This window comes from Urocitellus parryii, chromosome 6 (genome assembly GCF_045843805.1).
Source record: "Urocitellus parryii isolate mUroPar1 chromosome 6, mUroPar1.hap1, whole genome shotgun sequence".
Classification (NCBI taxonomy): domain Eukaryota; kingdom Metazoa; phylum Chordata; class Mammalia; order Rodentia; family Sciuridae; genus Urocitellus; species Urocitellus parryii.
In genome coordinates, this window is record NC_135536.1 from 117,558,562 (window position 1) to 117,583,665 (window position 25,104).

Genomic DNA, 25,104 nt, shown 5'->3' on the forward strand with positions numbered 1-25,104 from the left:
GGGCGGAAGCTAGAAGGCCACCGGCCCCAGGCCCTGCCCCAGACACAGCTGGAGAAGGGCCCAGCTCTTTGCTGAAATCCATGGACTCGGGGTATGGCCGTCCATTTGGAGAGCTTGGCCCAGGCCATCCCCACTGGAATTTTCACAGTTTAGCCTAAGTTATAACATGTCCTGAGCTGAAGGTGGGAGGCTAGGAGCATGGAAGCACAGCCCCTGGGGAAGGGGGCTGAGAGGAAGGGAGGATGCTCCCTGCCCCCCAACCCCCAATGCCAAGGGCAGAGTCCTGGAACCTCCCCCAAGGACCCGGCTCCTCCTTCTAAATGAATGTGGCAAACCTAGGGCTCAGTTTTCTCCTTCATTCTCCCCTGTCTCCCTCACCCCCACCCCCAGGACCCCCCCACACCAGGGGCTTGCGCCCTCAGGCTGGGCTCCTGGGGCAGAGCCAGCTCATGCCACTCTCCTAGAACCCATGCCCGTCCCTGGACTCTTATCCCAACCCCCGGAGCCTCAGACTGGGACCAGCGCCCACCCCACCCTTCCCTGCCCCTCCCTCTCCCCCCCCAGCAAGTAGTTTTGGTATTTTCATACAGATGCAGTCAGAAGTAGCTATACATGAAATAAGCCTAACATAAAAATAGAGCTTTTTCCGTCCTTCCGTCCGGAAAGCAAACATCCTTCAATAAACATGCAAGGCGACTGTTCAGTGGGACCCAGACTGTGACGGAGCTGCAGAGGGCGGGGCCTGGCAGGGCAGCCCTGGGTATGTAGGGACACTAGCCATCCAGACACGGAGGAAGGAGGTGAGGAAGACGGCAATTGGGTACAGAGTCCAGAAGGACTCAGGCCTCAGCCCCAAGGTCCAGAGGTGGGGATCCAGCTCCTTTCCCAAACCCATGTCCCAGCCCACAGGCTCTCAAGCCAGGAGCATCGCTGCATTTAGTCAAGTGTGAGGAGTTTTTGAAAAATATTCTCCAGAAGATAAAGTCTTGGGTCACTGCCACCCCACTTCACAGTTAGTGCCTTCATTCTCTGGCCCCCCTCCACCCCCATCCCACTTGGGGCCCAGCAGCCGCCTGCGGCTGGACATCTCCAGGCCTTTGGTCCCCTATTGGGTTATTCAGTCCCCCTGGAAGAAACAGCAGGCAAGGAGCTTCCGGGCCAGCCGGCTCTGAGTGTGAGACCTTTCCAGTGCCCCTGGGCTGCAGAAGCCTGGGACATTTATAGCCCCTGGAGGCACTAGTGGACCAGGAGGCTAAGAACAAGCGTGGGCAGGATCCCCAGCCAAATGGAGGCGGCCAGGGCACGGGCACGCCCCATCAGTTGCTCGGCCAGGGCACGGTCCTCGGGCAGCAGCTCCCAGTGCTGAGCCTCACGGAGGTAGGAGCCCTCCTGGGCCTCGCAGCGGTAATGGCCATACTGGCGGGCCGTGAGGTTCTCAATGAACAAGATGCAGTTGGGACTCTGGTGGCCAGGCTCACAACTCTGTTCCACATTCTCCTCATGGCGCCATGAGTAGGTGGCATGGCGGGACTCCATGGGGCAGCTCAGGTAGTAGCGAGAGTTCCGGGCCAGAGAAACCTTCTGCAGCGGGGCCTCATCTGGGGAGACAGTGGAGAAGCTGTAAGGAGGAGTTGGGGGATCCTAAGGGAAGCTGTGTCCTCCCATGCAGGCTGAGCTTCTAGGGCAAGGCTTCTAAGTGAACATGGGACCCAGTTCCTAGATTTCTCTTCTGTTCTCCCACAATCCTCATTCCATCCCTCTCAAAAGCAGCATAGGGCTCCCTTGGCCAGACTGTCCTACCCCATCTGCCTGGAGCCTGCAGGTCACACTCATGTCTCCCTCAGACCAAAGCTACCAGGGGCACACATGTACTTCACTCATGGAACTGTGGCCTGTGGGGCTCGATCAGGTACCTGGTTTTGGGTTGGGACACTCTTTGTGTGGCTCCATTGGATTCATGGATTGCAGCACTGACCTGGAGTTGGAAGAAGAGAGGCTCAGATGGGAGGCAGCCAGGCCCCTGGCCTGACCTCATTCCTTACATAGAATTGGCAAAGAGAAGAGTCTGGCCAAAATGGCCCCACAACAATACCTCCTGCAGCCCTTCAACACCACCCCCACTCCCATGTCCACCTTCTCCCAGGGCCAAGAAACCCCAAGCAATATACCGTTGGGAGCTGTAGATGGACACGCAGTGATCCTGGTCCCAGCCGCAGTAGGGGTCTCGGGACATGAGACAGCCATGGCAGCCCCCACCGTAGACCTCACACAGGTCCAGGGGCACTTGGCTCACCTCCCACTGGGAACTCACATATAGCTTCCGCTGGAAAGAAAACAAGACCGGGTCAGGACAGGACCACTATGCTGAATCCTAAGCTCTCAGACAAGGGGTCCTGTGGCCGGACAGGCCCTAAGGATCAAAGGATCTTAAAATGACATGCAAAACACATGCACACTGGCTGTTGGGATAGCCCCACAGAACCAGAGCAGGGGTGGGGAGGCTCACCCGGTCAGCATCCAGCGACATGGCCTGGATAGCAGCCGCCCGGCGGAAGGGCTGGATCTCCATGATGTTGAAGACGAGGTTGTGCTCCCGCTCCCCTGACTCCACCACCTTGTGGATGGTGCCCCTGTCTGTGGACAGCGGTCAGAGGGTCAGCAGGCAAGGGCCCTACATCAGAGCTGGGCAGCCTCCCTCGAGGCTGGGTACTGGGAAAGACGGGATGGGGAGGGGTAGGAAGTTGTGACTCAGGCAAGGGTCACAGGACTGGGGTGGAGTGGGGTGAGGAGAGTGTGACTGGGAAGGAACGCAAAGCCCAAGGGCAGCCGGGAAGTTTCCAAGGCTAGTCCTGAGCAGCCACTCCAGGAGGCCTAGCGCTCTTCCAAGAGGAGCCCCAATGTGGCCGAGGCTGCAGCGTGAAAGGCAAACCAGGAGTCCCACGCTCATGCATTATCTCTGTCACCCCTCCACAACCCTTCCAGATGGACATTCTCTTCCCACTTCACAGATAAGGGAAAGAAACTCAGAAAAATTACCAACTATTTCAGGGTCACATGGCTGGTGATCAGAAGAGAACAAGCTGGAACCCTGACCTGTCAGAACCCCACCCCTCAGCTTCTTCCAAGACTCCCCTGACTCCTGGACTCTTAGAAGATATATTTTCTTTAAATAATTTTTTTTTATTTTGTAATAATGCTAGATTTCCAGAAAAGTTGCAAAGATAGTACAGAGAGTTCCTGTCTAGCCTTCCCCCAGTTTCCCCTAATGTGACTGCCTTACATAACAATGGCACATTTGTCACAACTAAGCAATTGACATTGGTGCATTACTATTCTCTAAACTGCAGACTTCATTTGGATTTCACGGGTTTTTCCACTAATGTCCTTCTTTTGTTCCAGGATCCAATCCAGTACTCCACAATGCATTTAGTCTTAGGGGATATTTTAATTTTTTCAAAATCTTAGATCTGAAAAGAACCTTAGATTCCTTATAAGGACTCCCCAAGGTCACATAAGCAGGCTGCTCGCTACACCAATACTCTCTCCACTCTCCATTGGCACCTGTTGGGGACTAATGGGCATCCGACCCCTGGTCTTCCTAATCCCACCTCACCTGCTGTCCCAGTTTCTAGAATAGCCTCCTTCCCTTTCTCCTTCCCTCCCCATTTCCCAGGGCATCACCTGCCCCCAAAAAAGCAGTCAGATGATTGCCTGCCTGGGACAGTTTCTCTCTAGGCCTCTGTGATTCTCATCTGAAGACTCTAAGTTCTGGCCAGAGGCTCCTTGGACCTAATAAACCCCCAGCCCAGTCACTACCTCTTTCTCTCTTTCCCTTTCTCTCTCTCTTTCTCTCTCTCTCTCTCTCTCTCTCTCTCTCTCTCTCTCTCTCTCTCTCTCTCTCTCTCTCTCTCTCATGCGCACGCACACACACACACAAAGCCCTCCTTCTGCCTACTTCTAAACAGGTCCAGGAACACCTCCTTGGTAAACTTCTCAGGAACAGAGTCAATAATTTCTCCCAGTAACCTCCCTCCATTCAAAAAGTTCTAGCCCCAATATTTCCAAATGCTGCAGGCTCCAAAATAGTACCTCTCACATGGCCCTCAAGGAGAACCAGACACCTCCCCTAATCCCTGAGTGTGCTGGCAGCCCAGGTGTGCAGGAAGTCCACTTAAGTCTGGCCTTTCCTGTCCTAATTCCTGCTCCCAATCCTGTACTGTGACTTCTTCAGCCCTACTCCCAGTGCCCTGCCATCCCCTGGCTAACCACAACAGCTGGGCCATGTACTGTGAAGGCAAAGCAAGGACAGAGAGCCTGTGCAGCCAGAATAAATGGAAGGATAAAGGGATGGCATCTCAGGACCCAGAGCTCAGGTCCTCCATGGGAAATTCTTCTCCTTGAGGCTTTCAGAAGCCAAACAATGGCCCTGGACTTACGCTTCAAATCAGGTCACCACAGCCCAGATAGCCCCAAGGTGAAATAGCAGCAGAAAGTCACATGGGGGATTGTGAATCATTGAGGGTGGGTGTTTGGGGCCTAAATGGGTGGCCCCAGAGGTGCCAGGGTCCTTTCTAGTCTGAGAAAAGCCTGCAGCCCTGGCCCACACTGGCCTCCAAGCCCACTCCCAGGATCCATCCTGGCCCACAGTCCGAGACCAGGAAGCTGCCACAAACCCAGTTCAGGGCTGATTCCTTCATGCCCAGCAGCTTTCCAGAATGCAGAACCATCTCCCAGGGCATTCCACCCAACTTCTCCCAGGAAGGCCTCCAGGGAAGAGGAGAGGCTACTCCCGTCCTCTGTGAGGCTTTGTCATGGCTCTCCCGACTGGAACTCCTTCCTCATGTTCTCGAATGTATTATCTCATCCACACAATCCCCAAGTCAGGGAAAGGGTCTGTGGTCCTCATCCTACCTGGAAGGGGCTCTCAGGAAGCTCAGTTCCCAGGCTCCTCCTCCTGACTTTCCACATCTCTTTTCACCATCTTATTCCCTGAGACAAACATCTGAACCAAAGCTATACTGGGCTTTGTTCAGACTTGTCACATTTCTATCCAAATTCTGTGTGCTCTTCTCTCATCCTAGATGTCTCCTACTTTTCCCTCTGCCTTGCCTCTTCTAGGAAGCCCTCTGCACTTTCCTGATCTTCCCCAACCCCATGCACTAATCTCTGAAAGCTACAGCCAATCAATTCTTCCTTCCACATATGAAGATCCATCCAAATGTTACCTATGTTCTTCTTTATACCATTCACATCCATCTTTACAAAGCAAACCAGGGGGTCCCAGGGTAGCCCCTCACCTGTGGTTAAGTAAAGCACATGGAAGGTCTCCCCATGGCTGGCTTGCATGCGGTGGACAGCCACTTTCTGGTAGTGGTACTTAGAGTGGAATAGTGGTGTCTTCAGTGGCCCCATGGGCTCCACCCTCTGCGCCACTTCAGGGTGACTGTCAGCCACCTGGAAGGTCTCTGTGGGTATCGGCTGCTGGTCTGGGAGGCACTAAGGAAAGCAGGCCTGGGTCAGTCAGATGGCTGGGAGGGGACTTAGGAGAGGGCTGGGACCTGGGTCACAGCTGGTATTACTGCTCACCTTGCCAGGCCGAGGATTGGGAAGGCCCGTGTGGTAGCCCTTAAGTGAGGAAGTGCGGAAGACCTTGTCAATGTCACCGAGGGAATACACACAAACAGCAGAGTAGTTCCTGCAGGGATACAGAGACCACCTCAATAGGGGGCCCAGGACCCACCCAACCCCACTCATCCAGACCAGCCACATTCGAAGGTGGGCCATATCCACAGTTCCCTGGTCTGTGAGCCAGGACTACCTTTGGAGCCAAACTCACAGCATTACCAAACACCAATGGAGAAAGACAGGAGGGAGAGAAGTTCAACCTAATTTTTCTCCACTGACATCTAAAACCACAACCTTTGCTCTGCTACAGCATCACTGAATTCAGAGGCCACCTCTACCCAATGTCAAGGCAGGAGGAATCCCAACATGAGCTGGGTGACTCTCTTCTCTAGACTCCCTGGGCACAGGATGCAGAGTGTTGATGTTCCAGGAAGCAAGACCCCCATCCCTCCTCAGTTGGTGGCTCCACCACACAGGAACCACAGAGCAGGGTCTTGGCTCCCCAGCACTTTTGTCTGCCTTGTTTTCCATCAATGAGAGCGATTAAGAAGTGTGAATTATCAGGCGCAGGCGGTGCATGAGCAGGTGTGATAGCACCCAGCACCCGGCACCCCAGGAGAGACCTCAGCAGCCTTTCCCAGGGCTCTGAGCATACACATGGTAAGACACACAGGCATGAGTGTGCATTTGATGCATGACCACACACCATGTGTACAGGATCACAAACAACAGTACACACGTTTACACTGCCTACTCCTACCCCACACCCAGCAACAGTCCTGTCATTGAGCCTGTGATCCCTGCTCAGGCCACACCAGCAGGGCCCAACACTAAGATCCCTATTGGACATATCTAATGCCAGCCTCAGTCCCAGGATGAAGGTCTCTTACCAGGGATTGGAGAAAACTCCATAGACTCTGGTGTCCCTCCACTGGCCACTGGGGTCAGGGAGAAGGAAGACATCCTGCAATCGGTTGAAGTTCTTGTTGGTAGCAGCATCACTGCACACAAGCATGGCTTTCAGAAAGGTATTCCACTTGGAGACTGACAGTGAACTTTCACCACCTTGGTCTCCCTAGAAGGACAGAGGAAAGAGGTGATTTCTCAGAATTTGCCTGGCTGCCCCACACATCCGAGGCATTTGCTATGAGGAATGTCAGCCTTAGGGCTATGGAGGAGAAGGACAAGCTGTAAAGGGGTCAGAATTTTCCAGGGAGAGCATAGGCAGGTTTTTCAGGTCAGGCTCCGGTCATAGGCCTGGTTGACCAAGGGCACAGGGCACACAGTGAGGTCCTGATGCTGAGAGTGCTCGGTCCCCACACAACACACAGGCTCAGACACACATCTGCCTCCCCACACACAGGGCACAGCTTATTCATATAAGCAAAACACACTCATCAACACACTGTCACTCACATACTCGGGCACATCACATATGCACATGAGCTCAACCATCTTTACCCACTCAGACGCATGATGATCTGTGCACCCACATTTGCCCCCATAGCCCCCTACACAGACTCACGCAAGCGCACACACCCTCACTCACTCCTATTTGTGTGTAGACACATACTCACCTACTCATCCCCCCTCACACACCCACTCACCCTGCACAGCTGGGCTACACGGGATACATTAAGAGGTGCCTCGGGATTCTTGTCAGGATTGTCTTCCCGGAAGAAGTAGTAGATCTTGTCATCGTAGGCTTGGTCTTGGTGCACGATGGTAGCCTTGATGAACTGCGGGTCTGCCAGGGACACAGGTGAACAGGTGTGAGGCTGGGGAGCCTGCATGAGGGACCCACACCAACCCTGCCACGCTTTCCCAGGGTCTACACAAGCCCAGGGCAAATTATACCTGGAATAAACTCAGAACACAAGGTCCAACACCCCAAGAGGCCCTAGACTCTGCAGCACCACTCCACACCTGTTTTGCCCTCCTCCTACAATAAGATGTCATTGGCCCAGGAGCAATGACTTCATGCCTGGGGACTGGGGGAAGGTCCCTGGGGACTCCCATGTCACTTCTGCCTAATTGGCAGAGCCTTAATAAGGAGAGGGGTGGCCCCCCTAGGAGCTCAGTAGAGGGATGAACTTTGGTCTGGGCTTCCTCTGTGTTTGCTCCCAGGGTATGTAGGCCCACCCTGCCTCTGCTTTCACAGCCCAAACTCCTTGGCATGGGCTGCACAGGTCTCCGCCAAGACCCTGCTTTTCTGAATGGCCCGTGGGGAGATCTGGGCATCCACATCCCCTGGTCCATCATGGCCCAGCTGCAGTCCCACTCACTTTGCATGACAGTATCACTGGTATATAGTTCACTCTCGCCCCGGATGCGACGAAAGCGAGGGATCTTCCCGTTGTATTCCTGCTTCCGAATTGTGGAGTACACCTCGTCCCCTAGGGACAATGGTGGGGGGTGTTGGTAAGGGCAGCTCCTTACGTCCTTCCCCTAGGGCCCAGGCCAATGGACAAGGAGCTGACCATCCCTCCCCCGGCCTGGTGTAGCAGCATCCTCCAAGGGCCCCCGCAGCAGCGCTGCCTCACCTTCAAACAGTACAAGGGAGTTCTCATCCGGGCTGAAGGGGGCATAGCCTCTCATCTCACCAAGTGGCACCACAGTGCCATTCACCTGGGATACACCAAGGGGGTTAGATGGCCGCATGATCTCATAGTCACTACCCCCCATGACCTTGACCAGAAAACTCTCCCTCACGGGGACTCCGATCTTGGGTAAGCCCAACCTCAAGGTTCCCCATCTCCTTTCTGCCATAAGGGGCTGAAGCCCACCCAGAGAGAGGGAGCTCAGGCATGGTGGACAGAGGTTCTCACCAGGTTCCAGCAGCTGGGGCGGCGGGCATTGGTGCCACAGACCAGCAACCCTTCACTCCGCCTCTCCAGGAGCGTGATATAGTTGTCACAGTCCTATTCCAGGAAGAAAGATGGGAAAAGAAGTTGGGTTTGTGGAAGGCCCTGGCAGTAGGACCCTCAGTCTTGGAAAGAAGACATTAGAAGTGGCTCAGCGAAGGTGGCAGCTTCCCAGGACAGTCCAGCTGATTCCACTCCCACTGCCTCCACCAAGAACAGAGGCCTCCAAAGAGGGATCATGTCTCCTGCTCAGACTGGGGCCCCTAGGATAGTCCCACAGCCTGGGGCACCCCGAGCAGAATCATGCTTTCTTCCTCAGAACCTCTTCTTCTTTTTTTCTTCTTTCATGTTTGTGCATGGGGCGGGGGCTACTAGGGGATTAACCCAGAGGCACTTTACCACTGAGCTATAGCTCCCTAGGCATTTTTATTTTTAGTATATATTTGTGATTTGTTTGTTGTGTTTTTGTTTTTTTATACCAGAGACTGAGCTCAGATTCACTTAACCACTGAACTACATCCCCAGCCCCAAATTTTTATTTTGAGACAGGGTCTTGTTAAATTGCTTAGAGCCTTGCTAAACTGTTGAAGCTGGTTCCTGAGTCACTGGGATTACGGGCATATACTACCACTCCTGGCCTGCCTCAGATTCTCAAGGTTTCCTCCCTCATCTCCAAGGGGGCTGGCCACCCAGCGCCACACACACACACACACACACACACACACACACACACACACACTCACCTGCCTGTCCAGGCAGGAGCCTTTTGTGGAGCCGATGTTCACCTGGGGAAGGGAAGAAGCATTAGCCACTCTGCCAGTGGTAACATGCCCTGAAATACTGTCCTGCAGCCTCAGGACAAGCCCTAGACGAAGTGATCACTATTCTCATCTTCTAGATAAGACGCACAACTCAGGCTTGGAGAGGGTAAGTAGATTTCCCAAGATTACACAGCTGTTTAGTCTGATACTAGGAGCCCAAAGCCAAGACCTCAGGAGATGGGTCATGGGTTCTGGAGCCTAGCTTCCTGTCCCAGCCTCCCGGATCAGTGCTACCCACATGACAAGTTATGTTAGTTCCCTACACCAAACTGGACCAACTTTAGGGAGCCTCTCCCAGAAACCATTTGTGGATATGGAAGTGAAAGGTCCAAGCTTTCATTCCTTGAGGCTCCTCACCAGGGTCAGAGGGAGAGAAGAGGTAGTATGGGAGGGGAAAGGAAAGGAGCAGAGCAGGGTCCAGGCTCACCATTTGTACAGAGGCGTTCTTGCCCTCAGGGAAGTCAAAGAGGTAGACCTTGCCTCGACCACCGACCCACACGGAGGAGCTGCCTGGCTCATGAAAAAGCACGGTGTGGGGCTCAGTCTGGCCAAACTCCACTCGGTCCTGCCCTGCACGGCCTGAGAAGGAGGCAATGGATAGAAGCATTAAGGCTGGGCTTTAGCAAAAGGACCCCAACCTGCCCCTGGCACACCAGCACTTTATGGCAACTGATGTCTGGTGCTCAAGGCACTTGAGGCCTCAGAGACAAGGTCTGGGGTGGGGTAGCACAGGAACTCAGAGAGCCATGAACAGGAGAAATAATGAGTCCCTTAGTAGGGTCCAGCAACTGGCTGTCCTCTCCCAGAGCCATAGCCACTCCCCTAGGAGGACGGCTTCTCTCTCTACTTTATATGTGACCTCAGAGTGGGGGAGGGCTTGGGGAAATGTCTGGGGAGAACAGACCCCATCCCCCAAATACATGCGCACTCCTGAGGGGCTGGGCTGGGGCAGGAGGACCAATGCTTATCAGCTTTGCTGCCACAAGACAGAACAAACAGCAGGGACTCTAAGCATACCCCTTGGAGTTCAGATTTTCCCAGAATCCCTTTGTTCAGAACCCTAAGCCCTCCTTGAGGAAGTTCTGTCCAACCCCGTCCAGCCTCCCCTTAGTGGACACTAGATTAGAACTGAAGGGAATCATAACATCCACCCCTTAGTGGACACGAGATCAGAACTAAAGGGAATCATAACATCCACTCCCTTCCATTTTGAGGCTGGGTAAACAGAGGTCAAGGGACGGGCAGCCCCCTTGGGGCTGATGAGTAGCAGCCTCTGAACCAGGGCCTGTGCTTCTGTCCCCTGCACCATTCTGTAGCACCACCCACTGGAGCCTGGCTTCACCTACTGAGATGCCAGATCTCCTGGGGATAAGGATCAGTTCTCCCTCTCCAGCAACACTGGGACAGGAGGACCTTCACAGAGAATAGGCTGGGCTTTCAACAGAAGAGCTGACCAGGACAATTTTGCCCAAAAAAAGAAGCTGCAGCCGCCGCCTCCAGGGAGAGGCTGTCTCATCTCCGGTGACATTGCTGAGGTTGTCCTGTTTGCAGGACTAAATTACAGGGATGGGATAGCCTGTGGCTGTGCCCTCAGCAATCATATACTGCCAGCATCTTCCCACCTCTGCTCAGCCTCGGGCCTCACCCAGGAACTTGGTCTGACCACTGTTTTTTCAGCTGCAACCAACTCTGGGACAGCCAGTTTTTGGCAGTGACACCCAAGTAGGACAAGCTGCAGCCCAGACAGAGAAAAACTGCCATTTCCTCAAATCTGCCCCCAATCCCTCTTGCTGCCATTTGGGCCATTCCTACTGATCCTCCATTCAACAGGGGCAAGAAGTAGCTGGACCTCACACTGAACCACCTATACCTTCATTTTCTTTCCTTAGAAATACGTATCACTGTGTGGCCAAGTCATCCGTAGAAGTGGGTGTTTTCTTATTTGGTACCTTTGCTGTGGCTTGGCTCACTGTACAGGGGAGGAAACTGAGGTACAAGCCCTGGGGTATAAGCCTCACCAAGATCACACTAGCAAGCTGGACAGATCGGTTCACCCAGACAGTAACAGTTCTCAGGAGCATTCAAGGGAATGTCAGCATGGTTGGCCACAGAGATGTGCCAAATTCATTGCCCTCTGGTTGGCCTGGCCCTCCTAGGGCACTCCACCAATAGCTTGACCCAGAAGCTCAGAGGAATCAGCTACCCCCGTCAGCCCCAGATGCATAGGACAGGGGTTGAGAGCCCAGCTCTGTGCTGCTGGCTTGGAGTGAGCATAGGATGTTGGCAGATCTCAGCTCTGGCAGGCTCTGCCCGGCTCTGCCCTACTCTGACTTAATTCTAGCTGGGGTTAAATTGGAATTCTGGGGTCGGCGGCCCACAGGCACGTGGCCTTCCTGAGTCAGCTCCACAGCTCCCCTTTCACCTGCAGCCTGAGCTAGCTGCCAGAGTCCCCATGGGCCAACCAGCCGGGGATTCAGACAGTCTGCAGCCCCACCTCCCCTCCCGCTACCTCCACAGCCAGCCCGGCAGCCAGGAAAACATACATACTGCATCTGGAGATGTTGGGTTGGGGTCTGAGAAATAGCACTGTGGGACAAGGGAAAGAAGTCTTAGTCCTCGGGCTGCACTGGCCAACTCCACCAGTCCCTTAGTCCCACACCAGCCCCAGGGCCATAGCCCCAGATCTTGGAGGGACAGGCAGGGCCAATGTACAACCATAGCTCTACTCATATGGGAAGAGACACCAGAGGGGACCCTGGTGAGAGCCCTTGTCTGAGGGTTTCAAGGTTATCAAAGGGAGGAGAGCAGTCCTGAAAAAGGAGTCACATCTGATACTGAGACGCAGCCTGCTTTGGGGAGTCAAGCCTGATAAGTGAGGCACGGCCTGGAGGGCAGGACTGAAGGAGAGAATTGGCCCTGCTCTGGGAATCCAGGCTGAGGGTGAGACAGCTGTACAACAAGAAGCTTCTACAGCTTCTGAGGCTGTTTGGCCCTCTAAGCCAAACAGCCTCAGAAGAGAGTCCAGGGCTGCTCATGAAGTGTATGCTGACGACATCAAGGGAGGGAGAGGGCTGCCGGCTGCTGGGTGAGGGTGATGGTGGTAGGACCAGGACTGTCCTGTGTGGGTCTGCAAGCCTATTCCCCTCAAACACTGGCTGTAATGGCTACAGTAAGGGAAGACAAGGTCTGTTCATCCCATTTTGCAGAAGAACAAACTGGAGCCCAGGATCATTGCCTCCTGTGACCCCCAGGTTCCTGCCTCTCCTGGCTCTGTGCCTGGTGATGTGTATGGAATGGGGTGGGGGGATGGCACCAGCTAGGGCCCAGGACAAGACCTTGGCCCAATCTCCACCACAGCTCCAGCCCAGGCTCCTGCACTGCCCGAGGCCCTCAAAGGGCCTGATTGTGTTGGGGAAGTGTCAGAGCGGCAGCTCAATGAATACATGAAAGGAAGCTTTGTTCAGGTCGGCAGGAGAGGGGGCTGGGGGCTCAGGGGCAGGAGGGCTGCCTGGAAGTGAAGGCAGCACCAAGTCATCATGGCCAGGATCTGTGGCCCGGCTGGATCAACACGAGAGAGCTTGGCCAGGGGAGGGGACAGACTTCAGGTTTCTGCCCAGGCAGGGTCTGAGCAAGGCTGGGAACTGCCTTAAATAGGCGCAGGCCAAGGGAGGAAGTATCACATCATTAAAGAATTTATTTTTTGCTGGCTTATGAACCCAAAGGGATGGGGAGGCAAATAAAAGCTAGATGGGCCAGAAAGCGGGGTGAGGAGAGGGACTCAGGCAGGACAAACAGCTTGAGCAAAGGTGGAGAAGCTGACAGTATGGTAGGTACAGAGACAGAGGACACGTGCTACAGCCTAGCAGAGTTCTAATGAGAGAAGAATCAGGAAGGTGGGCCCTGTGTGATGGGGGAGGGGAGAAGCAGACAGCCCAAGGACACACTGACCCACTGTCCATCAGTCTCCCCTGCTGCCTTCTCCTGAGGAGCAGGGCCAGGAGTGGGAATGCCTCCCCTTCCTCCGGCATCCCCCCACCTCCTGGCTCCCCCTGCTTCCCATCCTGTGTCTAAAAGGAGCACCGTCTGGCACCGTGTCTCCCCCCTCACTCCCCGGCCTGACGCATTAGTGGCTGACTAAGTGGTAGCTAAAAGCTCCCAGAATAACCAGGGGTTCAGGCAGAGGAGGGGGCTAGGGGCACATGGGGAGGACATGACCCAAAGGCAGGCTGGGCACAAGAAAACCCACCCCCACTCCATGTGATTCCGAGCCAATCCTTGCTCTGCTAGACTAATAAAGAGGACACTCAGGATGCCCTAAACCTAGCCAGGCCCCATGTCCCCTGAGTCCGCACCACCTCACAATGGCAGGGCCTACAAGGCCCAGCTCCAGCTCCGGACAGATATAATAAGGGTCAAGTGGGAAGTGGTCTCACATAGATACAGCCCCCAGGTGGAGGGCTCTGATCCTGCTGAAAAGAATCGGGCCGGGCAAGGCACCATGGTGCACACCTATAACCTCAGCAGCTCAGGAGGATCATAGGTTCAAGGCCAGCCTGGGCAACTTAGATCATATCTCAAAAACTAAAAAGGGCTGGGGATGTAGCTCTAGGGGTAGAGTATCCCTGGGTTCAATGCCCAGTAACACACACACACACACACACACACACACACAAGAATCAGCCCTGATTCCTCTTACTACACCCCACTGTCTCAGTAATGGACTGACTAGCAAATTGGCTGCAGACCCTGCAGGGTGGGTTGTCCCAAAACAGGTCTGCCTGGAGGGACATCATTCTTTGCATTCACCCTGGTCCCCACTGTCCTCGTTGCTTGTAAAACAGGAAGGCATCCTAAGAGGAGGGCCAAGAGGGGGTTGCTGTCCACAAAAGAGGCATCAAGGGCTGGTCTAGTCTGGCAGGGAGAGTCTTCCAACATGACCCAGTGAACCTTGAACGCTCACCTCAAGAAGCCCTTTGAAAGAGGGCAGAGAGAATGGCAGGAATGTGGGCATCCCAGCAGGAAACACTTGAGTCAGACAGCCAAGGAGCAGGAGCCAGGCCACTTCAGGTCGGGAACCCAGCCACCCACCCACAGTTTTTCCATCTTGCATTGCTGGGCCCCCTCACACCCTGGCATGGCCAGAGAGAAGAGTTATGGGCCACTTGGATCCCAGGAATTAGTCTGCAGCTTCTCCACCCTCAGGAATACCACACCCTTCAGGTCAAGGTGGAAAGGAGGGAATCCAAACAGTCACTGAGCTGAGGGGACTCCAGAAGCCAGAGAGGCTCTGCCACTGGCCCAACAACACACAGCAAGGGAGACTGAGGATTCTGGAATCATCACCTCACTGTATCTCTCTAGTCACACGTCCTAGACTTCTTGAGAGCCTCTGATTTTCAAAAAAAGCTGTCTTATTCAGTCTCTCTCTCTCTCTCTCTCTCTCTCTCTCTCTACTTCCCTGCGTCATCCTTCTCCCTACCCTTCTCTTCCTTGTTCACTAGGCACCAAGTCACTAACCTGACAACTAAAGGGAATCACCCGCCCACCCACCTTCCAGGTGGGGCCCTGATCTCCCAGGGGGTCTTTAGCAATCAAAGTCTTAAACCCAAAGGCATGACTAATGGTGGAACTGCAGGTGCTGTGTCAGGGGGTGAAGAAAAGCCCTTCTGCTGGCAGCGGGTGCATAGGAACAAATATTCCATGACGCTATCTCTTCCAATATGGCCAGGAAAGAGGGTGTGAGAAGCTTTGTTTTCCAGGGTGGCACTGGCCTGGTGCTAAGCAAAGGTCATGGTCGTTATTAGGGTCCTGGCAACACTGAGGCAGAGCCAGGTTCCAACAGATGCCTGGTAAGGACAGAACATCTGTGCTGGTGGCAAGGCCTCAAGGTGGTACTCAGTTCCCAGAGGAAGGAGGGGTCCACCCATCTTTATCAGCAGGGGAACAGCGAGCTGTGTGCTGGGCTGCAGTGGGAGCATCCACCGTCCATCAAGGTCGGTGGTGGGTGGGAGGGAAGTGCACTTGACCTGTGGCTCAGCCTTGGCTCCAAGAAGACTCATATTCACTTCGGCATCCGGGTGGCTGTGACTATGAGCAGGGGTTGGCCTTCCTCAGTTGGGTCCCTTTTGTGGATGGGGGTTGGGGGAGTTGACACTTGTTAAGATCTGAGTTTTATGACCCACGATGATTCTTGGAACAAATCACGAAACAATCAGGGTGAAGTTCATGGGTCATTTTGGGAAACCCTGCCTGTGAAAGCTAGAGAAGTCAGAGTGCACTTTGTGGAAGTGGAGACAGTAGCTAATGACTTCATCTGCTTCAATAACTAGCCCACCAAATCCCCCAACCACCCAGCAAAGAAGACAGGACAATGGTTTGCATCCCCATTTTATAGACAGGAAAACCAAGATACCTGCAAGTCTCTAAGGGCTGGTGCTCTCTGCATTGCATCCCTGTGCTCAGAGGACCAGGCTTAGCTGCTGGGAGTCTAAGTGGGGCAAAATCTTGGGAAGAATGGGCCATGTGAAAAGGAAGCTTTGGGGGAGACGAACTGAGCAGGGCTCAGAAAAGGAGTGAAGGCTGTCACTGAGCTCCGCTGGAGTAGGAGGCTCTGAGCTCAAGCCCAGGGAAAGCAGGAAGCCCAGGACAAACACCATGTCCTGTCTAACTTCCACCTGTTCTTTAGCCCAGCAGGTTCCAAAAGCCCCAGTGAAGCCAAGGTCAGCTGGTGGCTCCTTCAAAGCAGAGGAACAGGCAGAGGTGCAGGGCCTGCCCTTGGGCCCAGAGCCAGGGCAGGGGTCAGGGAGAGGGTAGAAGAAGGAAATAGCACCCCAAGTAAAGGGAGGTAGGCAGGTGGAGACTCTTGTGAAACAGAAGGTTCCTCAGCCCTGGCCGGGGCCTGGACCAGCAGGGGAGACAGTACAAGGGCAGACAGCCAGCACAGTCCATGACGGGGAGCTACAGGGGCCTGACTGCCAGGACTGCATTCCACCAGAAACCAAAGACACCAGAGGGAAAGAGGATGTTGATTTTGATGTTGATAGCAAAGATACCCCTGCCCCAACTCCTTCAAAGCATTTACTATGTGCCAGGCACTACTCCAAGTGATTTTTAGATGTATTAATTAATTTAATCACTCATTGTATGAGGTATGTCTGTTATTATTCTCATTGAGAGATAAGGACAGTGAGGCACAGAGAAGTTGAGTAATTTACCCAGGACCACACAGCTAATAATTGGGGGAACAGAGGTTGACACTCAGGCAGACTAACTGTAGAATCAGTGCTTGTAACTCTGTACTCCAGGAACAGGCCCTTCCAGAGGTTACTTGGCTACATGACCTCCACCTATGACGTCCCAGAGTATGTATAAGCAAGCCTGAGTATGCAAGCCCACAGAGAACAGGAATCTGGGGGTGCAGCATGGGTTCCAGCCCTGAGTACTGACCAAAATGAATAATTGGGAAGATAAGCCTCCTGAGATCTTTGCTCCCAACAGAAAAATATAGTTTGGTCTGGAGATGAGCATGGTGAAGGGCAGGGCGTGCTGACCAGTCCTTATTTACTGCATGCCTACACAGGTTTCCACCCCGCCAGCGCTGGCCAAAACATTAGCCTCCACCCCCAGCTCCTCAGCTCAAGAATCCACCAGGGCTCCCACTGTGCTTCCCAATAGGGACTGACTCCTCAGGGCAGGGCCATCAAAGCCACCCCTCCTCTATGCACCTCTGCCAAGGCTCATTCCCATCTGCACACTGCTCATGCTTGCCCTTGTCCCTTTGCTCCTGCACATAGATCTCACCTGTCCTGGAAGCTCCACCTTAAATTCCTGTGTTCCAGGAAGTGTTCCAGACTGCTCCAGCCTTTACTGCTCCTGACCTTGCACCGTCCACCATCTGGCACGCACTGTCTTCTCTCAGATCACTCTGTTTGGTGGGATTTTCACCTGGACCACAGGGTCCTAGAGCAAGTGAGGACTAGGCCTCCTGTGGCTCCATCGTCATCCATTTCTAGGGCTTGGCAAGAAGGAGCAGCTGGGACAGTAGGGAAAGGCCTCACTGGAGTGGGCCAGGCCCCATGGCAGAGGAGTAGGCATCTCAGGAAGGGTTTCTAGCTGCTGATAGGGTAGTGCTCACTGTCCATTGTCGACCTTCCTTCCTCAATAGGCTGGGCCAGAGGCCTGGGCTAGAATGCAAATACCACTACAAATAGCTCCCTCCACTCCCATGTCCCCTGTGTCCCTGTCCTTCACTGTAACCTGGCTCCTTCCCCTCCCCCAGGAAACCTTCCCTGATAGTACCAATCTACCCCAACCTTTCCGGTTCTCACCTCTTGTCAAGGTCCTAGGCTATACCTCTGGGTTAGTCATTACCTCCCAGGGGTCCTCACTAAGTCACAGGCAGCTCTAAGCACCTAGGGGCTCCCCAAGGGCAACCCTAGGGCTTCTCCTGCTTCTCCCCCAGAGGAGCTGAACATAGATGCAGGCATTGGGGTAGAAGCTGGCTGCCCTCTACAATCAGGGGTCCCCCAGGGTGCTGGCACAAAGCCCATGGCCCTGATTAGAAGCAGGGGGTACAGGAGGCACAGCAGGATCAGCCTAATCCCACACTGCCCTGATGGTTAAACCCAGATTAGCCCAAGCAGTGACAGGGATCAACCTGCCCTGGAGACCTGAGCCTAGCCATCCCAAGGAAAGACCAGAAGAGGTGCATCTAACTGTTCCAAATCTAAGGTCCTGGGGAGACGACAGTCCTGACTGATGTGGCTCCTGCGTGAGGACAGCTCTGAGGTAGCAAGAGTCTGAGCTCAGCTGTGCTGGCTGAGGAGGAGAGGGGCACAGGGAGATCCAATCCTGACAGGGCAGGAGAGCAGATAGACAACTGGGGAAAAGCCGAGAACTGGGGCCAGCGCAGGCTCAGGGCAGAGGACTCAGTCCTGCCTGGTCCCAGCTCTGTCTAGTTTGCCGGGTGTCCTTGGGCCAGTCTCTGTCATTTCTGGGCTTCAATTTCCTAATTTGAGAACTGTGTGGTTGACCCAGCTGATCTGACATTTCTTTTCTGACGTCCTAAGCTCTGTACTATCAGGTTGTGTGGGCTAAGGTCATCCAAGAAGGTTCCTCAGAGGAACTGAAAAAGAACTGACTCAATTCTGAAGGACAGAAAGGAGGAGAAGGATGAATGGAATGCAGAGGGGGGCACCCCTGAGGTAGGAGTGAAGCGGGGAGTGGTGAGGAAAGAATCATGGAGTTGAGATAGGAGTGGCCAGGCCACTATCTGGCACTGAGGAAAGTGGCAGCCCTGTGGTTGTGTGTTCTAGGTAGAATGGTGACACAGAAGTACAGAGGAGACTTGAGGAGAGCAGGGCACTGTCCTAGAGAGATGGCAGAGCCAGGGCCAAGGTTTGGTTGATGAAAGGGGATGGAGAATCATCCTGTATAAGGTTGGTACCTTAAAGCCTGGACCTAGCTGGACTGACTAGGGAAGAGCAAGCCTCTGAAGAGGCAGGGCCAGGTCCTCCACCTCTGGCTTTCTCCTTGGCCTGCCTGGTTCACTGAGGACAGGCGAGCTGGTAAGGCCAGGGGTCAAAGGCCCCCTTCTCCCCACATCTGAAAGAAGGAAGGCTTCTGGGGCAGTCAGGCCTGGCCAAAAAAGGAAAGCAAGAGAAACGGAAACCTTTCAGCCCCCGAGCTGCCAGAAAAATTGGGGAAGTATGCTCAGCCTCTTGTGACAAAACCAGTCATCTTGCATGGGGTGAAATGAGGGATGTGGATGTGAAGATGGAGACCAGATATCAGCTGAGGCCCTCTGCAAGCTGTCAGACCCTGTCCCCCGGGCTGTGCCTTCCTCAAAGAGAGATGCTCAGCTTGCCCTGCTCCCTCCAAGTGCTCAGGACCCACCCCCAACTCAGAATGATCTATTCCCACTAAAGGGATCAAAATTCCTAAGCCAGAGGGTGGAGGACCATGCCCCTGCTTGCCCTTCCCTAGTCAATCCAGGCCATAAGGCACCGACCTTTGTTACATTTCCCTTTACAGGAAGGGTGTCTGCTCACCCCCGCCCGCCCACCCAACAGGACCTGGCTGGTGGGTGGGAAGCTCCTCCGGCATGGACAGTCTCTACAAAGGAAGAGTGGAAAGAGACAGAGCTGAGGGACAGGCCTCCTCACTTGGAGAATCCCCTGCGGACAGAAGTCAATGGGGAAAGCCCTGGTGTCCCTGCACCCAGCCCCAGCTTCCCACCAGGAAGCCACCGTGGGCCACAGCATTGCCAGCACTGGAGAGGCAGGTACTTCTTAAAATGATACAGCCTTCTTCCCCAGTGCTGGGCTGGCCATGGAATGACAAGCGGCCCAGCTCAGAGGACCCCTCCTGTAAGTAACCTTCCTGGTCCCCAGGTCCCACAGCAGGCTGACTCCATACTTCCATTTAGGAGGCTCTCATGTGACTATCTCTGTGGTCCTAGATGCAAATTTGGGGGTCTGAAATCTTCCTGTCCCTTTTCTCCCCCAGCCAACTCCTACTAGTGCCATCTCAGCTTGCCACTTTGTCCAGGATGTCCTCTTATTAGGCAAATTGGGTTAAGCATCTCCTCAGCCCCCATAGCTACCCACCATTACAGGCCCTGCTACATTCCATCTCACTACAGATCTATCTGCCTAGTAGTCTCCCCCTTTACAAGGGCACCAATTCATCAAGTTTCTCATTGCTAGGTCCCCAAGTCCAGCCCTCAGACCAGCAGAAAGTTCACCCCAGAAAATATATGCTGAATGAATATATCTACCCTTGAGGCCACAAGGCAAGAAGTTACTTCCTCCAACTGATCCTCAGCTTTCAGCCCATGAGAGAAAAAGAGAATAAAACAAAAAACTCAAGGATTTCCCTTGAGGTTTCTATCACTCAAAATTTTAAAAAAATGTGACTAGGCCACCAGATTCTGCCCAGCCCTTCCCACCTCAGAGAATCAGGAATCCTGAGGCATATGTCTCAGAAACTAACAAGCTCCTACCCCCAACCTCTTCAGCCATTTGGGGAAACTGAGACTCAGAAACAGGCAATGATCTGCCCAGAGTCACAAAGCAATTATGGCCAGAGCTGGGCTGGGACCAGAACAAGGTTCCTGCCCTCCTACCTCTCCCCTCTGCCCATGCCAGGGTCATCTTGGGCCTGTGCCAGTGTCTATCCCCCCACCCGCTGCTCTCATATTCTTCACTATCCAGGACACAGAGATCATAGAGTTTAGTAAACAGTGACATCACCAAGCATTTTTCCCAGCTTAGGAAACTCCCCCTTTGCCTTGGGAATTGCCCCCCCCCTCCTGCAGTTCTGCAGGGGGAGTTCACCTTGAAGGTGATGAATACACCCAAGTCCCTGAGGAGGTAAGGATTTCCACTGGAAATGCTGATGCTTGGGGAGCCCCAGGTGTGACCTCATCCCCTAGAGAAGGTGACAACAACCCCTTGCCCTGATTCATAATGACTCCCCAGCAGCCACCGAGTCAACAATAACATCCTGTTGTTTAATTGGACCAGAGAGAGGGCAGAACCAGCTGGGTAGGTGGGTAGAGACTGGAGATGGGCTGTTTCCCCCACTGTGGACTGGCTCACCTCTGACCCTGGAAGTCAACACCTTCCTGAGTTTTTCCTCCTCCTCCAAACCATTGGTGGACTAGGGACAGGTGCACAGCTCACACATGTTTGTCAACCTCTGCCAATCCCTTGCCCTCACCTGCAATCTACTCTTCCTGCCCCTGCTTGAGAAAGGTCAGGACCACACATTCACACCCTAGACTGAACTGTGTCAGTGACACCCTGGAAGGACAATCCCCCAAACCCATCTTGCCCTAGTAAGCTCTGAGGGTCAAAGATAGATGCAGAACTCAAGGACACCACATTGGCACATCTCTTCTCCTGGCCCAAGTCTTCACTGTGCCAGGTCTTCACTGGGCTGAAGAAGCAGCAAACTTTCCAACGAGTGCAGGCTGGGACCCTTCCAGAGGCCCCTGCTCCAACATTTCCCTAGGAGTTCAAACAGTAGAAAATAAAGACCTTTCCATACCTGTCCCTATACCTGTCATGGTTCAAAACGAAAATCCCAATCTATGCCTTCTAGAGATATGGCTCTGGAACCACTGCTGTCCCTGATCTAGTCATTCCTAGTGCCATACCACACCCACTGGTGGACAGGGCTCTAGCTTTACAGCAAGCCTTCAAGGGCCCCCTCTCACTCCAGTGAGATTTGCCTGACCCAAACTCAATTCTGTCCGACTGCCATGTGTCACCCCACAGGAGACAGGAGGCAGCTGTCAGCCGGGCATACTATCACCAGCTGGTGGTCCTGGTGAGCAGGTGAATGGCAGGGCCTGTCTGGCCAGTGGGGTACCTGGCACTGGTGAAGGAGACCACAGGCTGTCCTTGGACTAGATTGGTAAGTGGCTGGTGAGCCCCAACCAGTGGGGGTCAATGGTGCATTACCAAGCAGAGCACATGGCCCATGTGGTCACAGCAGTGAGCTGTGGGCAGGGGAAGGGGGGCATAGAGCTAGGCTGGGAGCTTGGAAAAGTGGGTAAGAGGTCTGAAAGCAGCTTTAAATAGCCTCAGGGTGGAACCTAAGTGCCCAGGATGAGAAGATATGCATTAAGTGCTAAGAAGTGGGTGTACTTTAAGTGTGTGGAGGGGGACATCAAGGGAAGATTTTGGGGGGGGGGGCAGGGAGCAGAGTCAAATGTAAGGGGTTTGATGCAGGGGGAGATTCCAGAACACTTAGTCAAGGCCATTTGTCCCCTCCATTCACAGCTCATGTGTTGTGGTATCCAAGACAGTCAAGTGGTCTGAGGCAAGGCAAAGATCCTGGGGAACACAGGAAGCCCCTGCTGGAGCAAAGGGTGTGCAAATGTTCACCACAGAGGGTTGCCAGAGTTCCAGCCAAACTCCTCCACTCACACCAGGCACACCTCTGGCTGGATAGCAGCGCTGGAGACCACAGGCATCTCATTTATGGTTGAAGAACCACTTAAATCCTTCTCCCCTCCCTAATGCAAAATCGGGACTGGTCCTGCACCTGATCACAGCCCCCACCTGCACCGTGAGCTCAAGCCGCCCAGTGACCTTGGGCGAGTCACATTCCTTCAGCTGCTGCGGCAGTTCAGGACACTCATTTTGTGTGTGGTTCCCCCCCCCCCCCACTTCTGCTAAGAATACCTGCCCCAGATAATGCTCAGACTCCGGCAATCCCTGCAAACTGCCAAAGACATCAAAGGGTTCCCGGTGGGGACAGACCCAAACAGCCCCCGCTGTGAGTCCCACCATCACAACCACAGGGGAGATGCAGCCAAATTTGGGGACAGAGCTAGTCCGCTTGGGGGCGGGGAGGCATTTATATGCAATGCAGGGGAGGGGAGCTTAGTCCCTAGCGGCAGAAAGCCTCAAACCCCCACCTAGCCAGCTTTCTGTCCCATTGTACAGGGGTCTAAACTGAGGTGCCCTGGAGGAGACTCTCGTCCCCCAGGTTCTCATATTCACTGTGGCCTAAAGGCTACCCGCCCCAGATCCGCTGGCCGGCCGGGGGTCCCAATGGCCTCGCCCCACCCCGTGGGCACTGCCCCCCACGCTAGATTCCTGGTGACAACTGCCACGTGCGGGCAAGGGGGGAGCGGCCGGTCCCGGCATAGCAGAGACAGCGCCCAGGTGCCCCAAGCCCCCGCACCACACCTCGTCCCGGCTCGCCGCAGGGTGCCCACCCCCTTGCCTGGCCCGCGCTCCGGGCCGGGGCGGGGGCGGGGGCAGGCGGCGGGGTCTTTGTTCCCGCAGCCGGAGCGCAGCGGCGGCAGCAACGGGTCCGCGCCCCCTTCACCGGCCCAGCCAGAGCCTTGCGCGCCTGCAGAGCCCGCAGCTCAGAAGGAGGGGGTCCAGGTGGGGAGCCGGGACAGAAAAGGGGTCCTGCGGGGAAGACCCCGCTCTAAAAGACCAAAAGCGGCTGGGGGCCGAGAGAGGGCCCGCACCCTCCCCCCGCGTCCGGGCGCTGCGGCTCCCGGCTGCCTACGGACTTGGAGCGACTTAGCTGGGGCTCTGGCCCCAGCCGCTCGCACGCTGCAGCGTTACAGCCTGCTCCGGCGTGACACCACGCACACTCACACACACTCACCCAGACCCACACGCTCTCTGCGGGGACAGCCCGGGACCCGCAGAGCCGCGCGCACGCACTCCCTCTGGGTACTGCACACTCCGTACCCGCCCCGCGCAGCGTCCGATCCCGCGCCCCGCCGGCCGCGCGGCGCCGCCTACCTTTCCAGACGGCGGAGATGCGGGGTCCGCTCCTCGGGTGGCCTTGGGCGGAGGCGGCGGCCGCCCAGAGCGGCAGCAGCAGCCGCAGCAGGAGCCCGGACCGAGCCGGCGGGCTGAGGACGCGGGTGCGCGGTGCGCTGGGGGCGGCACGTCCGGGAGGAGGAGGCGTCATCCCGCAGCCCCGGAGCGACAGCGGCAAGCAGCCGAGACTGAGCCAGCGCCCGGCCGCAGGCTGAACCTAGCGCCAGGAGGCGGAGTCAAACGCCTGACCCCACCCCGCCCCTCCCCCGCCCCTCAGCCTTTTCTCGGCTCCCTTGCTGCCCCAATCCTGAGCCGTGAGGGCAGCCAGGGGATTCTTCGCCACGGGCTTCGGAGCAACTCCACCGGGAGAACCGGGCTGCAAACAACAGACTTGTGGCGTTCTGTCTTCCGCGGAAGGCCCCATCCCCTCTCTGAGCCTCAGTTCCACTCCTCCTACCCCATGAAAGGATTGGCCTAGAAGTCGTGGAGGACGGAGTCTCTTCTGCGAGCGCAGACTAACACTAGACACCCTCACTCTGGCCAGCACTTAGGTTTGGAGCCTGAAAGTCAGGTTCTCACAGGATGGGTTTGCCTGAGCCTATCAGCAGGAGCATGATGCTTTTTCCCTTGGGGCGGGAGGGCGATTGATGATGTGTGGGGAGCATGCAGCGCCCCATTATTGCTCTGCCTGTAAGAACACTGGGAATTTTTCATCTTGGCCTGGCTCCCTCCCCTCCCTCTCCTTTTTCCTCCCTTCCCCAGCCAGCAGCCTTCTGGGCTGCCTCCCCCCAGCCAGCTGGTGTACGCTCAGAAAATCCAAACTCATTTCCATGTGAGCAGAGGGGGATATAATTAGGAAGGCCCCTTCCCCAAGTGAAAAGAGGGGAACATCCTGCATGCCCAAGACTCACTGTCAGGGAGGCAGGGTAGGACCAACTTGAGGGATCTCTACCCATAAGGTGCCGAGGGCTCAACTATCACAGGCAACCTGATGACCCAATGATAGTGCCTTTGGAAGGTCCAGGCACACTCCCTCTGCAGTCACCTGAGCAGCCCAGGCAGCTCTGTCATTAGTCCATCTTCTCAGAGCCACCTGCCTGCCCTTTGTAAAAAGGATCTCCCCGCCCTCAGGTCAGAAACGATTTGAACCAACAAGCTCTACCTGAGCCCCAAGGAACCACAAATAGGAAACCCACCCAGCTTAGTAAGTCTTTATCTAGTGCATGCTGGAGATCTAGCCCAAGGTGTACTGCACTGACAGGAAATAGGGTGAGGAGGCAGCAGCAGAGGCAAATGAAGATGTGACCTTCAGAACTCATAGACTTAATTCATGCACTGCAGACACCAGCAAAGACACTGGGCAGGATGCCCTGGCCCCAGCCCCAGCCCCAGCCCTCTGCTCTGCTCCATGGCCAGGAAAGTATTGCTACCAGGAAGTTTAGCTTTGCCATTCTACATTTTGCTTCTAACTGCCTCCTCCTCCTTACCTGGGAGCCC

At 54.9% G+C, this 25,104-nt stretch overlaps 1 protein-coding gene across 1 annotated transcript; it reads right to left on the reverse strand.

Moving 5' to 3' along the window:
- Nucleotides 1-565: 565 nt before the first annotated feature.
- Nucleotides 566-23,788, reverse strand: Sema7a (semaphorin 7A (JohnMiltonHagen blood group)). The gene is made up of 14 exons (XM_026387800.2): nucleotides 23,587-23,788; nucleotides 9,738-9,889; nucleotides 9,233-9,274; nucleotides 8,454-8,546; nucleotides 8,169-8,253; nucleotides 7,911-8,021; nucleotides 7,233-7,372; nucleotides 6,516-6,700; nucleotides 5,587-5,695; nucleotides 5,298-5,496; nucleotides 2,507-2,634; nucleotides 2,169-2,323; nucleotides 1,914-1,975; nucleotides 566-1,598 (listed from the first exon to the last, which is right to left on the reverse strand). Exons 1-14 carry the CDS (start codon nucleotides 23,756-23,758, stop codon nucleotides 1,237-1,239), a joined length of 1,995 nt encoding a protein of 664 aa, XP_026243585.1. The 5' UTR covers nucleotides 23,759-23,788; the 3' UTR covers nucleotides 566-1,236.
- Between the last annotated feature and the right edge of the window lie 1,316 nt (nucleotides 23,789-25,104).

Excerpts from the sequence above, each read along its gene's own strand:
- Sema7a (XM_026387800.2), bottom strand. The coding sequence starts at position 23,758 with ATGACGCCTCCTCCTCCCGGACGTGCCGCCCCCAGCGCACCGCGCACC. Across the intron at positions 6,701-7,232 it reads GTGTAGCCCAGCTGTGCAGG|GGAGACCAAGGTGGTGAAAG; the intron begins GTGAGTGGGTGT and ends CTGTCCTTCTAG. Across the intron at positions 5,696-6,515 it reads GGAGTTTTCTCCAATCCCTG|GAACTACTCTGCTGTTTGTG; the intron begins GTAAGAGACCTT and ends GTATCCCTGCAG.